At 40.3% G+C, this 18,064-nt stretch overlaps 1 protein-coding gene across 1 annotated transcript in view; it reads left to right on the top strand.

Moving 5' to 3' along the window:
* ephb1 (EPH receptor B1) overlaps positions 1 to 18,064 on the top strand; it is an 85,276-nt gene that overhangs the window by 53,561 nt on the left and 13,651 nt on the right. Inside the window, 1 exon segment of the mRNA NM_001140915.1 lies at positions 2,744 to 2,808. Within this exon segment, the coding sequence (NP_001134387.1) occupies positions 2,744 to 2,808 (65 nt within the window).

The raw sequence follows: 18,064 nt of genomic DNA, 5'->3' as shown, positions 1-18,064 counted from the left end.
ACTGGCAGTGGATCAAACCATTGTGAGGCAAAGGGTGGGGGGGTCGCAATCTTTTGAAACTTAAAAACGCGCTATTAAGTGTCTATAATCAGCACAATTGCTTTCATTGCGTATTATTAATATTATTTAAATTACATAGTTATGTTTCAGTGATATATTGGGGGGGACAAATCATATTTTTCCCAGGATGGGGGGGTCGTGTCCCCCCCGGGATTTCCGCCCCTGTTTGTAACAAAATAAAATATGGAGAAATCGAAAGGGTCTGAATACTTTTGCAAGACACTGTAAATTGTATTGTGTTACTTGCTAGTTGTATAGAGATGTTTAAAGTATTGTTATCGAGTAGTAATAAATTATGTTGTTATATTGTTATGTGGTATTGCTGGCTCATGATTTGTCATAATGTATCAGTGTAAGGTATTGGTAGCTGGATGCTGAATAAGTGTGCCATCATTGGAAAGTACAGCTGGCACACTGTGACAAATCGTGTGCTGGGAAATGGATTTACTTCAACACTGAACACAGATGTTAACGTGTTCTGGCTCATTGCGTTCTCGTTGTCCTACCTTGCCTAACTGCATAGGAGGGATAATGTGACTGTGGTGTGGCTTGTTCTGTGGGTCTCTGTAAAGGCAGAGTCGGCATGGTTCCTTTCGTGATAAAGCCCATAACACTCCACTGACCGATTAGGCGTACCACAGTTTCACGGGGCCCTCACGCAAGGTCTGAGCAATTCAACACATTTTGGCATGGGGCAATGATCATTTTTTTCTCCGTTTTTGCAGCTAATCTCATGCTATTCTGCACATTTTGCCATGAGGCTGAGAGAAAATGTTGCTGTTTTAAAGATAATTTCCTGTAATTCTACACATATTGCCATGGGCCAAAAGGAAAATGTTCAGTTTTATAGGTCATCATGCTATTCTACACATTTTACTATTAGGCTGAGAGAATTTAGCATTTTTTAAGATACATTTTACAGATAATTTCCTGTAATTCTAAACATTTTTGCTATAGCTTATGACGTGTGCATATGTAATCTGGGGAAATGGTCTGGAGTGTCTTGTCTACAACATCTATCCTGGATGTCAATCCAAAGTGCCTGTACTTCCATGATGAAATCTGAGATTTCCTCTGATGATCTGCTAATTCTGAAGAAGCCCTAATAGGATTAATGTGAGGCTTTGAGCTCAGTAAAAGTGAAAGGCAGGCAGGTACCCTGCGGCTGGCCCTGGGCCTGCTCTGCTCTGCTCTCCTCTCCTCCACTGACTACAGAGAACAGCCTGTTCATTGAGACTAGGATTTAAGGATAAGTATCTGTATACAGAGATAAATAAAAAAAAGACAGGATGGCATGATACTACCCTGACCAGTTTGCTGATAAGTGGGAGTGCATCAGTGTGGAGGACTGGTAGGAAGCTGAGTTGGTGTGAGAGTGAGGGTACTTTTCTGCATTTTGCATGGTGCGGTTGTTTGGCAGGTGATTGGACCAGACCCTCTCTCTGTAAAATGGCTGTTGTTGTCGACTGATGATTTGCCATGCTGCTTTCCACCCTCTGGCTCCCAGAAAAATGGGGAAGGAGGAAGAGCGAAGAATGGATAAAGATAGAGAGAGAAGAGAGGAGACAGACAGATAGTCAGACAGACCCACAGACCTGTTGATATATTGGGGCAATTTTCTTCTTTGAACAAAGGGATGTGACTCCATGCCAACAAGGAGAGAGAGAGAGAGAGATCTGATTCTTATTATTTTCAAATTGTAAATATCCAAAGTAAGCTTTGGCAATTTGTACATTGTTACGTCATGCCAATAAAGCGAATTGAAAATTGAGAAAGAGAGAAAGAGAACAATTGTTGTGGTGAAACAGCACCAATAATCCAAAATGTGAATGCCCTTGTGGCTCTGTAAGCAGTGTTAGTTGTTTTTCATTTGAACCCCTCTGCCTTCAAGCCAGGTGTGGCAGTTGGTGGCACCGGTGTTTGTATACCTGCTGATGCACTATCACGGACGTGATCAATATGTCCCGGTACATCAATATTTAATGCACTCCTCTGCAGAAATCACCCACCAATAACCTATTGATCAGTCCCAGGCCGAATATACTTTTAGACTGTGTGAAAACAAACACAGAGGGGCAGCAAAACAACATGATGTATTTACCAAGGGCAACACTTTGAATGATGTCCACAGAGAATGGTTTGTTATATACTGTCCTGTATTTACTACACCTACACACTTATTCCAAACAAGTGTAAGAAAACTTTGGAGCTGTGAGCATATTTGATGTTCCTGAAAACAGTAGGTCATGCAATACTTTTGGTTTGGCAAGTAAATCCCTCTTTCCATGTCTCTTTTTATTTGTGGTTATATATCTTCCCCTTCAAGAATGTCATGGTCTCTTTTCAGAACCAGAGTCTATTACTAAAGAAGTGAAGAGTGGTGATAGCTCATACTGTGTTTCTCAGAGTCAGTTTGACAATAGTGAAATGTAATGAAATGTGTAGAGTGGGCTGATCTGTCTGATTTTGTCTGGCCCATTGGTTAAAGGGCTGATACACTTCCAGTAATGAGATATTTAAGATCTAGCTCATATCAATGGTTTTCAATGGACTGATAAGTAAAAATGGGCTTACACAAAAGTAATGGAATGAGGTGTTTTACTGTATCAGGTGTTTGCATTGGTAGTACTGTAGCAGAAATGTGTATTTAATCTCTCTCTCTCTCTCTCTCTCTCCCCTACAGAGACAGTGATGGACACGAGGACAGCCACAGCAGAGCTGGGTTGGATAGCGTATCCTGCCTCTGGGGTAAGAACACTCCACTTCATCTAGACCAGTGGTTCCCAAACTTTTTATAGTCCCGGGCCGTACCCCTTCAAACATTCAACCTCCAGCTGCGTACCCCCTATAGCAACAGGGTCTAATATTGTTTTTTTGCCATCATTGTAAGCCTGCCACACACACACACACTATACAATACATTTATTAAACATAAGAATGAGTGTGAGTTTTTGTCACAACCCGGCTCGTGGGAAGTGACAAAGAGCTCTTATAGGACCAGGGCACAAATAATAGTACAATAATAATCAATCATTTTGTTCTTTATTTAGCCATCTTACATATAAAACCTTATTTGTTAATCAAAAATTGTGAATAACTCACCACAGGTCAATGAGAAGGGTATGCTAGAAAGGATGCACATAACTCTGCAATGTTGGGTTGTATTGGAGAGAGTCTCAGTCTTAAATCATTTTCCACACACAGTCTGTGCCTGTATTTAGTTTTCATGCTAGTGAGGGCCGAGAATCCACTCTCACATAGGTACATGGTTGCAAAGGGCATCAGTGTCTTAACAGCCCAATTTGCCAAGGCAAGAAAATCTGAGTGCAGTCCTATCCAGAAATCTGTCAGTGGCTTCTGATTAAATTACATTTTCACAGAACCGCTTGTTGCAATTTCGATGAGGCTCTTGTTCAGATATCGGTAAGTGGACTGGAGGCAGGGCATGAAAGGGATAATGAATCCAGTTGTTTGTGTCATCTGTTTCGGGAAAGTACCTGCATAATTGTGCACCCAGCTCACTCAGGTGCTTCGCTATATCACATTTGACATTGTCCGTAAGCTTGAGTTCATTTGCACACAAAAATCATTCAATAATGGAAAGATCTATGTGTTGTCCTTGTTAATAATGCAGACATAAAATAGCTCCTACTTAATCATAGCCTCAATTTTGTCCCGCACATTGAATATAATTGCGGAGAGTCCCTGTAATCCTAGATTCAGATCATTCAGGCGAGAAAAAACATCACCCAGATAGGCCAGTCATGTGAGAAAGTCGTCATCATGCAAGCGGTCAGACAAGGGAAAATTATGGTCAGTAAAGAAAGCTTTAAGCTCGTCTCTCAATTCAAAAAACGTGTCAATACTTTGCCCCTTGATAACCAGCACACTTCTGTATGTTGTAAAAGCGTTTCATGGTCGCTTCCCATATCATTGCATAATGCAGAAAATACACGAGAATTCAGGGGCCTTGCTTTAATAAAGTTAACCATTTTAACGGTTGTGTCCAAAACGTCTTTCATGCTTTCAGGCATTCCCTTGGCAGCAAGAGCCTCTCGGTGGATGCTGCAGTGTACCCAAGTGGTGTAGAAAGCAACTGCTTGCACAAGTGTTACCATTCCACTACTGTATGTCTCCCTGTCATGGCTTTTGTGCCATCAGGACAGATACCAACATATTCATCAGTACAGATACCAACATATCTTGACCGCCAAAGCCCATTTGATGTCACAATGCTATCCAGTACTTTAAAAATATCCTCTCCTGTTGTACTGGTTTCCAGTGGTTTGCAGAAGAGGATGTCTTCCTTAATTGACACCCATAAACGTAACGGACATATACCAGGAGCTGTGCCAGGCCCGCCATGTCTGTTGACTCATCCAGCTGTAACGCATATAATTGACTGACTTGTATGCAAAGCAGTAATTGTTTCAAAACATCTCCTGCCATGTCACTAATGTGTCGTGTAACAGTGTTGTTTGATGAAGACATTGTCTGTATAGTTTCTTTGGCCTTTTCCCCCCAGCATTGTCCCAGCCATATCGGCGGAAGCAGGAATAATTAAGTCCTCCACAATATTATGGGGCTTGCCTGTCCTAGCCACTCGGTAGCTCACCATATAAGGCCCTTCTAGCCCCTTCTTATTAATGGTATCTGTTGTTTTTATACATGTCTTGCAACTCGAAAGTCATCTTTATTCACACTCAGGCTTATTTTTCAAATTGTCATGTTTCGTTTCTAAACGTCTGCGCAAGAGTGAAGGTTTCCCGCGATAGAGTAACGGTTAATGTGATTGGATGTTAATTATTTGACTAGGCTACTTGTATTTGACATTGTGTTGTTATTTCGCTGAACACTAAATGGTTACATTTTATTTTTGGCAGTGAAACGAGGCTTCTCAGGTGAGAAAAAAAACTCACCCAAATGTATAGCCTCGTTGGAAAATATAAATCTACTGTTTGAAAATGTGAAGAAAAAAAAATTTTAAGAAAAAAAAATTGGCCGTACCCCCGACTGCATTGCACTTACCCCTGGGGGTGCGCATACCCCAGTTTGGGAATACCTGCTCTACACTATAGTTGCTTGTTATGTCACATAAACCAAATTTAGGTGAACTATTAGAATTTTAGCAACCATGAAATGCCGGAGCGATTTCTGCATAGTGCAGCTGTAAGAAAGTGTTGTGAAAATACTTCTGGGGGTTTCGGTGCATTTAAAAGGTAGCATCAAAACATGAAAAACGGTTATCTCATGATTTAGAAATGCTAATGGTTTGTAGCCTAAATATTGATTGCAGAATATTTTCTGTGGAATTCTACCTTAATTTTTTTCAATACTTTATTTATACAGATTACAAACAGGAGAGGCAATAACTGGTACATTTCGTTTGAAATTTACCCACTCAACCACACTGTAAGGAATTATCCTGGGGTTAATTGAGATTTTATTTAACTATGCAAGTCAGTTAAGAACAAATTCTTATTTTCAATGACAGCCTAGGAACAGTGTTCCTTGTTCAGGGGCAGAACAACAGATTTATACCTTGTCAGCTTGGGGATTTGAACTTGCAACCTTTTGGTTACTGGTCCAACACTCTAACCACTAGGCTTTCCTATTTCAGAATGTCTGGAATAGGAAAGGCAGAAATAAAACAACTCAATAAACATTCGCAGCCAGTCATCCAAAACATAGCCCTATGCAGTCGTTAAATTCCTATACAAGGTGGCAAAGGCTGAGGATGTGTGTTCAACAGGCAGACAAGTTTGAAACCATTTAAATACATTCAAATCATTGTAATTGTAGCCATTGTAATTGTAATGTAAGTGTCTTTCATAACCAATGAGAGAACATTTTGTGATTGAACTCATGGGAAGTCTGGTTTTTATCACCTTGCATTTCCTATCTTGCCAAGTGACTCTGTTTTTAGATGATTGTGGGTAATAATTATTTTTTGACTTTATGATTCTGTCACATGTTGTATGTATGTTTGAATAAATAGAAGTATACTTCTATGTTAGTATTAAGCTTGTTGTGCCATGATGTGTAATTGACAGAGGTGGGACCAAGTCATTGTTTTACAAGTCAAAAGTAAGTCTCAAGTCTTAGCACTCAAGTCCCAAGTCAAGACAGGCAAGTCCGAGTCAAGTCTCAAGTCCTAAACTTTGAGTTTCGAGTCCTAAACGAGTCATAATGTGCTCTTCACCAAATGTAATACCATTTCATATTTTTAACAAGAGCAATAGTATATTACATTTACGGAAATCATGAATGCTTTAAAAATATCTATATATTTATTACTTTCCAAATAAACGTTATATTTCTATGGAAATACATGGGTAACCATGAGAAAGACACACCCCCCCAATAGTGATCGACTATCGAGGATCGCTATGGGGCGCAATCGGGTGATGTAGGCTTGTACACAATCGCCCAACCTTAACACACTATGTCTGTGGTTACAGTAGGCTAACGTATGTCAATGGTTTTAGGAACAGCAGTAACAACAGGCAGAATTTAGGCTACCAACTGCCTAGCCAGTTGTAGCTCATTCTTGGGTGCAATGATCACGTTCCCGCACTGACTGACTGTGTGGAGGCTTATTGATTTAACGTTACGTTAGCCTACATGATATACCAGTAAAGTAATAAAATATATAGCTGTTGGCTATATTAGCCACAACTTTTTTTTATGCAGCTTCAAATGTCGAACAAAGTTGGAAATTGTTGCGCCTCCTTCTGTAATTTTCTTCCTGCATGTTTTGCAAGTTGCAATCCGTTTTTTGTTGATACAGCGTTGTCTTTATATACGAAAATAATAATTTGGGGTATCATCTTTCCAAGGGCTCCATCTGAATTCACCCGCCGATGTACCTCCGCACTGCCACGCACAACTGTTTCTCAGCTGGCACAATTTGATTGGTTGCTGTCCGATTCAAACTGGAATCCGTTAAATGAAGAGTTTATGCGCTGCACACTTTTTTTAATAGCATATTTTTTCATATTTGGGCTTGGGGAGGGTATCAAGTCAGGTCGAGTCATAAGGCTCAAGTCCAAGTCAAGTCACGAGTCATTGGTGTTAAAGTCAAAGTTGAGTTGCAAGTCATCATATTTGTGACTCGAGTCTGACTCGAGTCCAAGTCATGTGACTCGAGTCCACACCACTGGTAATTGAAAATGATAAACGGATATCAAAACCGTCAGGCAAATTGACATTCAATGAGGACAGCACCTATTCCCTCATTTGTGATTGTCAATGGAAAAGGCAAGTGTAGAATCCTCAATTCTCGCAGCCAGGTAGTGCTGGTGGTTTCAACACTGCTTGACAATGCCTGCCAAAATGGTAAATTATCAAATTCAGAAAACAATGTTAAACATTAAGAAGTTAAGAAGAAACACTTCAGAAGAAGAGATCTAATTCTGTATTAGACAGGATTCAAAACATCATAATGGTGTTTAATCTTATGGCTGGAATCCCGTTAGCGGGATCGATATGACAACAGCCAGTGAAAGTGCCAAATTCAAAACAACAAAAATCTCATAATTAATATTCCTCAAACATACAATTATTATACACCATTTTAAAGCTTTACTTCTTGTTAATCCAGCCACAGTGTCTGATTTCAAAAAGGCTTTACGGCAAAAGCAAACCATATGATTATGTTAGGTCAGCGCCTATACACAAAAAAACACAGCCATTTTCCAGCCAAAGAGAGGAGTCACAAAAAGCAGAAATAGAGATAAAATTAATCTTTAACCTTTGATGTGCTTCATCAGATGACACTCATACGACTTCATGTTACACAATACATGTATGTTTTGTTCGATAAAGTTCATATTTATATCCAAAAATCTCAGTTTACATTGGCGTGTTATGTTCTGTAATGTTTTGCCTCCAAAACATCCAGTGATTTTGCAGAGAGCCACATCAATTTACAGAAATACTCATCATAAATGTTGATGAAAATACAAGTGTTATGCATGTAACTTTAGATAAACTTCTCCTTAATGCAAGCGCTGTGTCAGATTTCAAAAAAGCTTTACCGAAAAAGCACACCATGCAATAATCTGAGTACGGAGCTCAGACACAAAAACATGCCATACAATATATCCGCCATGTTGGAGTCAACAATAGTCAGAAATAGCATTATAAATATTCACTTACCTTTGATGATCTTCATCAGAATGCACTCCCAGGAATCCCAGTTCCACAATAAATGTTTGTTTTGTTCGATAAAGTCCATCATTTATGTCCAAATACCTCCTTTTTGTTCGCGCCTTCAGTTCACAAATCCAAATTCACGATGCGCAGGTCAGACGAAAAGTCAAAAAATTCCATTACAGTTCGTAGAAACATGTCAAACGATGTATAGAATCAATCTTTAGGATGTTTTTTTTATCATAAATCTGCAATAAAGTTTCAACCAGAGAAATCCTTTGTCTTCAGAAATGCAATGGACGTGAGCGCACATGGCTGAGGCTCATGCCCTGCTGGCAGTCCTCTCACTCAATGAGCTCTTATTCTCCTCCCACTTCACAGTAGAAGCCTCAAACAAGGTTCTAAAGACTGTTGACATCTAGTGGAAGCCTTAGGAAGTGCAAAATGACCCTACAGACACTGTAGTTTGGATAGGCAATCACTTGAAAAGCTACGAACCAGTTCCTGTTTGGATTATTTCTCAGGTTTTTGCCTGCCATATGCGTTCTGTTATACTCACAGACATCATTCAAACAGTTTTAGAAACTTCAGAGTGTTTCCTATCCAAATCTACTAATCATATGCATATCTTAGTTTCTGGGAGTGAGTAGCAGGCAGTTTACTCTGGGCACATCAGTCACCAAGCTACTCAATGCTGCCACCATCCATAAGAAGTTAAAAGCTTTAGAGAGAGGAAACAACATCAAATGAGAAGGTATCTAATTCTGCTCTAAACAGGGCTTGAATCACCTAAATAGTTTTTTCACTCTTTTCTGTTAGTGCTCCCAGTCACTGGCAAGGTGTTGCACAACACTTGATTAAGTGGTGTTACAACACACTGTGGAATGTTTCAAAATATCTCAGGATTATGTGTTTACTGCAGTAAAGTTACTTTTTCCTCTCTTTCAAGATGTTGGCAGCTCAGTTGCCACTAGTTTTGGTGTTCCAAAGCACTTCATTTTAACCTCTATGGGCTAGGTGGGACGCTTGCCCACCTACTCAACAGCCAGTTGAATCCTGTGGCGCGTTATTCAAATCCTTAGATATGCTATTACTTCAATTTTTCAAAAATATGACTATTTTACACCATTTTAAAGATAAGACTCTCGTTAATCTAACCACACTGTCCGATTCCAAAAAGGCTTCACAACGAAAGCAAAACATTAGATTATGTCAGCAGAGTACCGAGCCAGAAATAATCAGACACCCATTTTTCAAGCTAGCATATAATGTCACATAAACCCAAACCACAGCTAAATGTAGCACTAACCTTTGATGATCTTCATCAGATGACAACCCTAGGACATTATGTTATACAATACATGCATGTTTTGTTCAATCAAGTTCATATTTATATCAAAAAACAGCTTTTTACATTAGCATGTGACTAGCATGTGACTAGCATTCCCACCGAACACTGCCGGTGAATTTACTAAATTACTCACGATAAACGTTCACAAAAAGCATAACAATTATTTTAAGAATTATAGATACAGAACTCCTCTATGCACTCGATATGTCCGATTTTAAAATAGCTTTTCGGTGAAAGCACATTTTGCAATATTCTCAGTAGATAGCCCGGCATCACAGGGCTAGCTATTTAGACACCCAGCAGGTTTAGCACTCATCAAAGTCAGATTTACTATAAGAAAAATGTTCTTACCTTTGTTGTCTTCGTCAGAATGCACTCCCAGGACTTCTACTTCAATAACAAATGTTGGTTTGGTCCAAAATAATCCATCGTTATATCCAAACAGTGGCGTTTTGTTCGTGCGTTCTAGACACTATCCTAAAGGCTAAATAAGGGTGACGAGCATGGCGCAATTCGTGACAAAAGAATTCTAAATATTCCATTACCGTACTTCGAAGCATGTCAACCGCTGTTTAAAATCAATTTTTATGACATTTTTCTCATAAAAAAGCGATAATATTCCGACCGGGAATCTTGTTTAGATAAACAGACAAAGGAAAAGAAACCATTCGGTCGAAGTGGGCATGCGCCTAAACCCATAGTACTCTGAGTGGCCACTTGCCAAAAGCGATAAAGTGTTTCAGCCAGAGCCTGCCTCGATATCGTTCAACGTTTTCCCGGGCTCTGAGACCCTATGGAAGACGTAGGAAGTGTCACGTTATTGCACAGATCCTGAGTCTTCAATAAAAAGAGCCAAAATGAAACACTACTTCTCAGACAGGCCACTTCCTGCTTGAAATCTTCTCAGGTTTTGGCCTGCCATAGGAGTTCTGTTATACTCACAGACACCATTCAAACAGTTTTAGAAACTTTAGGGTGTTTTCTATCCAAAGCCAATAATTATATGCATATTCTAGTTACTGGGCAGGAGTAGTAACCAGATTAAATCGGGTACGTTTTTTATCCAGCCGTGTTAATACTGCCCCCTAGCCCTAACAGGTTAACAGTGTATTGTTGATAATCCCACCCTGAAGGATGTAGTTACTCACATTGGTTATAATTTTATGCTTAGTCTAGGACAGTGGTTCTTAACCTGGGTTCGATCGAACCCCAGGGGTTCGGTGAGTCAGTCTCAGGGGTTCGGCGGAGGTCAACACACCCGACTCATATGATTCGTGATGACACGCCCCGCTTGGCCATCATTGGCTGCAGGTGATCACGCAACATCGCTTGGCCTATCTGTGCTGCAGGGAATTTGGCGCGCTCAGTAGTCGAATTGTGACTGTCGTGATGGTACGTCGTGTGATTTCTTTCTTAATATTTTAATCCCTTCATACTAACTATGTCGAGCAAAAAAAGAAAGTGGTCGGACGAATATGTATAATATGGATTCACATGTATAACGGAACGTGATGAGAGTCAGCGTCCTAACTGCATGATTTGCAATGCCAAGTTGATCAATTCTAGTCTAGCACCGGCAAAACTAAGAGAACACTTCCTTAAGCTGCATGGAGATGGACAATACAAGAACACAACGCTCGCTGAATTCAAGGTGAAGAGAGCCAGATTCGATGAAAAGGCTACTCTGCCTGTTCTCGGCTTTGTACCCATCAACAAACCGATCCTCACAGCATCGTACGAAGTTGCTTACCTGATCGCAAAGCAGGGCAAACCACACACCATTGGTGAAACACTCATAAAACCAGCTGTGTTGAAGATGGCGAATATCATGCTGGGAAAAGCGGCTGAAGTTAAGTTATCCCAAATTCCTCTTTCAAATGACACCATTAGCGACAGAATAGAGGACATGAGCAAAGACATCTTGGCTCAAGTAGTTGCAGATCTGATTTCAAGCCCGGCAAAATTCAGCCTTCAACTCGACGAGACCACAGACGTTTCCAATCTAAGCCAGCTTGCTGTATTTGTGCACTATGGGAAAGACGACGTGATAAAGGAAGATTTTTTATTTTGTAAGCCTCTTACGACAACAACTAAGGCAGCCGATGTGAAGAAACTTGTGGATGACTTCTTCAAAGACAACAATCTTTCGTGGGATATGGTTTCTGCAGTTTGTTCGGACGGAGCTCCAGTCATGCTGGGAAGAAAGTCTGGTTTTGGTGCGCTAGTGAAAGCCGATGCACCACACATCATTGTTACGCATTGTATTCTGCACAGGCATGCGTTGGCAACAAAAACCTTGCCTCCAAAACTGGCAGAAGTATTAAAAATTGTAGTGGAATGCGTGAACTATGTGCGAAATAGTGCTCTGAGGCACCGCATCTTCAGTGAGCTGTGTAAAGAAATGGGCTCTGAATTCGAGGTACTTCTGTACCATTCTAACGTTCGGTGGTTATCCCGGGGACAGGTGCTGAATCGTGTTTTTGCCGTGCATGTGGAATTAGCCCTGTTTTTGCAAGAGCACCAACATCGTCATGCAGATTGCTTAAAAAATTCTGAGTTCATTCTCATTTTAGCGTACATGGCTGATATCTTCGCAGCTCTCAATCATCTCAATCAACAGATGCAGGGCGGTGGAGTCAACATCATCGAAGCGGAAGAAAACCTGAAGGCTTTTCAAAAAAAGCTACCGTTATGGAAACGACGAACAGAGAACGATAACTTCGCAAACTTTCCCCTGCTGGACGACTGTGTAAGTAAGATCGAAGATGTATCTGGAATCGGAGACATTTCTGTACCCGCGGAACTGAAGCAAGCAATTGCCACGCACTTAGATGAGCTTGCAAAGTCTCTCGACTGATACTTCCCTACAAGAGAGTCATATCCAGCATGGGTGAGACAGCCGTTCACGTTTAGTGTTGAGACAACAGATGTCAATGATGAATACCTCGATGAAATCATTGAAATTCAGCAGAGCCAGGTACAACAGCAACTCTTCAGAACAACAACGCTCTCAACGTTTTGGTGTCAACAAATGGTAACGTACCCTGTTATTGCTAAGAAAGCTCTGGAGATTTTCATACAGTTTGTTACAACATATCTTTGCGAGCAATCCTTTTCGAGGATGCTGGACATAAAAACGAAGAAAAGGAACAGACTTTGTTTTGCGAAAATGACATGAGAGTGGCACTTGCCAAGGTGAAGCCGCGCATTTCTGAACTGGTCTCTGAAAGGCAACAGCAGAAGTCACACTGATTTGCAGTAAATATTCATTATTATGTTTTTGTTTTTGTGTGAAAATCATGTTTTAATGGTTTTGTTCTTTGAACACCGATGTTGATGCACGGTTCATTTTGTGCACCAGTAAAATATATACCTATGTTTTGAATTTTATTTTTCCAATTAAGAAGGGTTCGGTGAATGCGCATATGAAACTGGTGGGGGTCAGCACCTCCAACAAGATTAAGAACCACTGGTCTAGGATATGTAATTCTTCACATTTAAATTGTTACAAAAGCCACAAACAATCTCATTAAATCCCTGTTAACAATAAAACACTGTTAGGCCTAGTTATGTTTTCGTTGGTGAAGGAAAGTCACACTCTGTGACACTGAGTACACTACGCCAGCGCAGAGCTCAGAGCTACCACATTGAAGATGCTATCGGAGGAGACGATGACCCACTAGCATTGTGGAGAGGAAACAAAGGTTGTTTTCCACTCATGGCCAACGTCGCCTGAAAATACCTGTGCATCTGTGCAACAATCACTCCATCTGAATGTGTTTTCAGTACAGCAGGCATTATTGTCACTCAACTCCGAAGTCTTCTAAAACCAGAAAATGTGAATATGCTCGTTCTCCTTGCCAGAAACCTTTATGTTGACCTAAGACATGCTAAAAAACAACTAGAACTTATTGTTCTTTATTGCACTTTTTAATTTAATTTTAAATGAATCCTATATCAAAATCCAGATGCATATTTTTCGAAAGACATATTCTATAGGATAGGCTAAAATATTTTGTCAAGCCTTGAAAGACTTGCACTTGTTTGTTAAATTTCCACTATTTGGCTATTTCCTTACTTATTTTTTGTTTGCCGCTGTATCTAAAAAAAGTGGTAGTCTATAGTTGAGCAGGCCACACCCTGCTGAAAAAACCCCAGCAGAGACCAGCATTGGAGGGTCATGCTGGTGATCAGCCTTCACAGTTTTTTTGCTGGTGACCAGCCTTCGCTGTAATTTGGAAACTGGCGACAAGCCTTTGCCTGAGGTACACACACAAACGTTATAACATTTGGGTTATGATCAGTTCATGGCTACTTCCCATATCTTGAGCTTGAGACCACAGTAGTCAAGCATACTTTTATAGAGTAAACTAGCTAGTAATCTAATCTGTCTGCAATATTGCGACACTGCTTGCGTCCGCCTGCCTGTTACAAAGGGGCCCGGTTAACCTCTCTAGGGCAGGCGGGACGAATTCGTCCCACCTACGTAACAGCCAGTTGAATCCTGTGGCGCGATTTTCAAATACCTTAAAAATCCTATTACTTCAATTTCTCAAACATATGACTGTTTTACAGCTATTTAAAGACAAGACTCTCGTTAATCTAACCACACTGTCCGATTTCAAAAAGGCTTTACAACGAAAGCAAAACATTAGATTATGTCAGCAGAGTACCCAGCCAGAAATAATCAGACACCCATTTTTCAAGCTAGCATATAATGTCACAAAAACCCAGAAGACAGCTAAATGCAGCACTAACCTTTGATGATCTTCATCAGATGACACACCTAGGACATTATGTTATACAATACATGCATGTTTTGTTCAATCAAGTTCATATTTATATCAAAAACCAGCTTTTTACATTAGCATGTGACGTTCAGAACTAGCATACCCCCCGCAAACTTCCGGCGAATTTACTAACAATTTACTAAATTACTCACAATAAACGTTCACAAAAAGCATAACAATTATTTTAAGAATTATAGATACATTACTCCTCTATGCACTCGATATGTCCGATTTTAAAATAGCTTTTCGGTGAAAGCACATTTTGCAATATTCTAAGTACATAGCCCAGCCATCACGGGCTAGCTATTTAGACACCCGGCAAGTTTAGCCTTCACCAAAATCAGATTTACTATAAGAAAAATGGTCTTACCTTTCCTGTTCTTCGTCAGAATGCACTCCCAGGACTTCTACTTCAATAACAAATGTAGGTTTGGTCCAAAATAATCCATAGTTATGTTCCAACAGCGACGTTTTGTTCGTGCGTTCTAGACACTATCCCAATGGTAAATAAGGGTCGTGCGCACGGCGCATTTCGTGACAAAAGATTTCTAAATATTTCATTACCGTACTTCGAAGCATGTCAACCGCTGTTTAAAATCAATTTTTATGCCATTTTTCTCGTAAAAAAGCGATAATATTCCGACCGGGAATCTGCAATTAGATAAACAGCCGAAGGAAAATATATCACTGGGTCGAATCGGGCACGCGCCTAATTCCATTGTCCTCTGATGGGCCACTTGGCAAAGGCGATTATGTGTTTCAGCCTGAGGCTGCCTCGTCATCGTTCAGGTTTTTCCCGGGCTCTGAGAGCCTATTGGAGCCGTAGGAAATGTCACGTTACAGCTAAGATCCTGACTCTTCAATAAACAGAAGCAAGAACAACAACACCTTGTCAGACAGGCCACTTCCTGCATGAAACCTTCTCAGGTTTTTGCTGCCAAATGAGTTCTGTTATACTCACAGACACCATTCAAACAGTTTTAGAAACTTTAGGGTGTTTTCTATCCATATGTAATAAGTATATGCATATTCTCGTTACTGGGCAGGAGTAGTAACCAGATTAAATCGGGTACGTTTTTTATCCGGCTGTGCAAATACTGCCCCCTATCCCCAACAGGCTAAATGCATTATTAAAAAATGTAAAGAATATGGCACCACAACAAACCTGCCAAGAGTGGGCCACTGATCAAAACTCAAATACCAGGCAAGGACGGCATTAATCAGAGAGGCAAAAAAAGACCAAAGATAACCCTGAAGGAGCTGCAAAGCTCCACAGCGGAGATTGGAGTATCTGTCCATAGGACCACTTTAAGCTGTACACTCTACAGAGCTAGGCTTTATTAAAGAGTGGCCAGAAAAAAGCCATTGCTTAACCTCTATGGGCTAGGTGGGACGCAAGCGTCCCACCCGTGGTGCACTCCATCAACAGCAGGTGCATTTCAAGAGCGGCAAATTTGAATCCAAATAAATGTCAAAATTCAAATTTTTCAAACATACAACTATTTTACACCCTTTGAAAGATAAACATCTCCTTAATCTAACCATGTTTTACGATTTCAAAAAGGTTTTACGGCGAAAGCATAAATTTAGAGTATGTTAGGACAGTGCATTTACAAGAGTTGTGTGTAATGTTTTGTCAATTCAAAGACAGGTTCACCAAAACCATAAAACCAGCTAAAATGATGCACTAACCTTTTACAATCTCCATCAGATGACACACCTAGGACATTATGTTAGACAATGCATGCATTTTTAGTTCTATCAAGTTCATATTTATATCCAAAAACAGCGTTTTACTATGGCATTGATGTTGAGGAAATCGTTTCCCTCCAATAACCGGCAGTCAAGTCAGTATCACAAATTAAATAATTAAAATTAGAAAACATTGGTAAAATATTATATTGTCATTTAAAGAATTATAGATTTACATCTCTTGAACGCAATCAACTTGCCAGATTTAAAAATAACCTTACTGGGAAATCACACTTTGCAATAATCTGAGCACTGCGCCCAGAAAAATACGCGTTGCGATACAGACCAGCCGTCATGTTGGGGAGATCTAAAATCGAAAATACTATGTAAATAATCCATTACCTTTGATTCTCTTCATCAGATGTCACTTCCAGGTATCACAGGTCCATAACGAATGTAGTTTTGTTCAAAAAAGCTCATCATTTATGTCCAAAAATCTCCGTCTTGTTAGCACATGATCTAAGCTCGCCGGACTTCACTTCATGAACGAGGGGAAAAAATATATTTACGTTCGTTCAAACATGTCAAACGTTGTATAGCATAAATCATTAGGGCCTTTTTTAACCAGAACATGAATAATATTCAAGGTGGACGAATGCATTCTCTTTTATAACGTATTGGAACGAGGGTACCCAACATGAACTCGCGCGCCAGGTGTCTAATGGGCCATCATCGTTCCATGGCTCTTGTTCGGTCAGATCTCCCTCCAGAAGACTCAAAACACTTTGTAAAGGCTGGTGACATCTAGTGGAAGCAATAGGAAGTGCCAAAATATTCCTCAGCCCCTGTGTTTTTCAATGGCATAGGTTTAAAGGTAATACAACACATCAGGTATCCACTTCCTGTCAGAAAATGTCTCAGGGTTTTGCCTGCCAAATGAGTTCTGTTATACTCACAGACACCATTCAAACAGTTTTAGAAAATTTAGGGTGTTTTCTATCCATATATAATAAGTATATGCATATTCTAGTTACTGGGTAGGATTAGTAACCAGATTAAATCGGGTACATTTTTTTATCCAGCCGTGCAAATACTGCCCCCTAGCCCCAACAGGTTAAAGAAAAAAATTAGCAAACGCGTATGTTGTTCGCCAAAAGGCATGTGGGAGACTCCCCAAACATATGGAAGAAGGTACTCTGGTCAGATGAGACTAAAATTGAGATTTTTGGCCATCAAGGACAATTATATGACTGGCGCAAACCAACCAACACCCATCACCCCGAGAACACCATCCCCACATGGAAGCATGTGGTGGCAGCATCATGCTGTGCGGATGTTTTTCATTGGCAGGGACTTTGAAACTGGTCAGAATTGGAGGAATGATGGATGACGCTAAATACAGGGAAATTCTTGAGGGGAAACCTGTTTCAGTCTTCCAGAGATTTGAGACTGGGACGAAGGTTTACCTTCCAGCAGGACAATGACCCTAAGCATACTGCTAAAGCAACACTCGAGTGGTTTAAGGGGAAACATTTAAATGTCTTGGAATGGCCTAGTCAAAGCCCAGACCTCAATTCAATTTAGAATCTGTGGTATGACTCAAAGATTGCTGTACACCAGCGGAGCCCATCCAACTTGAAGGAGCTGGAGCAGTTTTGCCTTGAAGAATGGGCAAAAATCCCAGTGGCTAGATGTGCCAAGCTCATAGAGACCTACCCCAAGAGACTTGCAGCTGTAATTGCTGCAAAACGTGGCTCTACAAAGTATTGACTTTGGGGGGGATGAATAGTTATGCACGCTCAAGTTCTGTTTTTGTCTTATTTCTTGTTTGTTTCACAATAAAAACTATTTTGCATCTTCAAAGTGGTAGGCATGTTGTGTAAATCAAATGATAAAACCCCCCACAAAAATCTATTTTAATTCCAGGTTGTAAGGCAACAAAATAGGAAAAATGCTAAGGGGGGTGAATACTTTTGCAAGCCACTATAGCCTATAGGATATTAAAGCTAGCCTACCT

This window comes from Salmo salar, chromosome 23 (genome assembly GCF_965601325.2).
Source record: "Salmo salar chromosome 23, fSalSal1, whole genome shotgun sequence".
Taxonomy (NCBI): Eukaryota; Metazoa; Chordata; class Actinopteri; order Salmoniformes; family Salmonidae; genus Salmo; species Salmo salar.
Note: the sequence above shows the minus strand (reverse complement) of the source record. Positions and strands in the feature narration are given on the sequence as shown.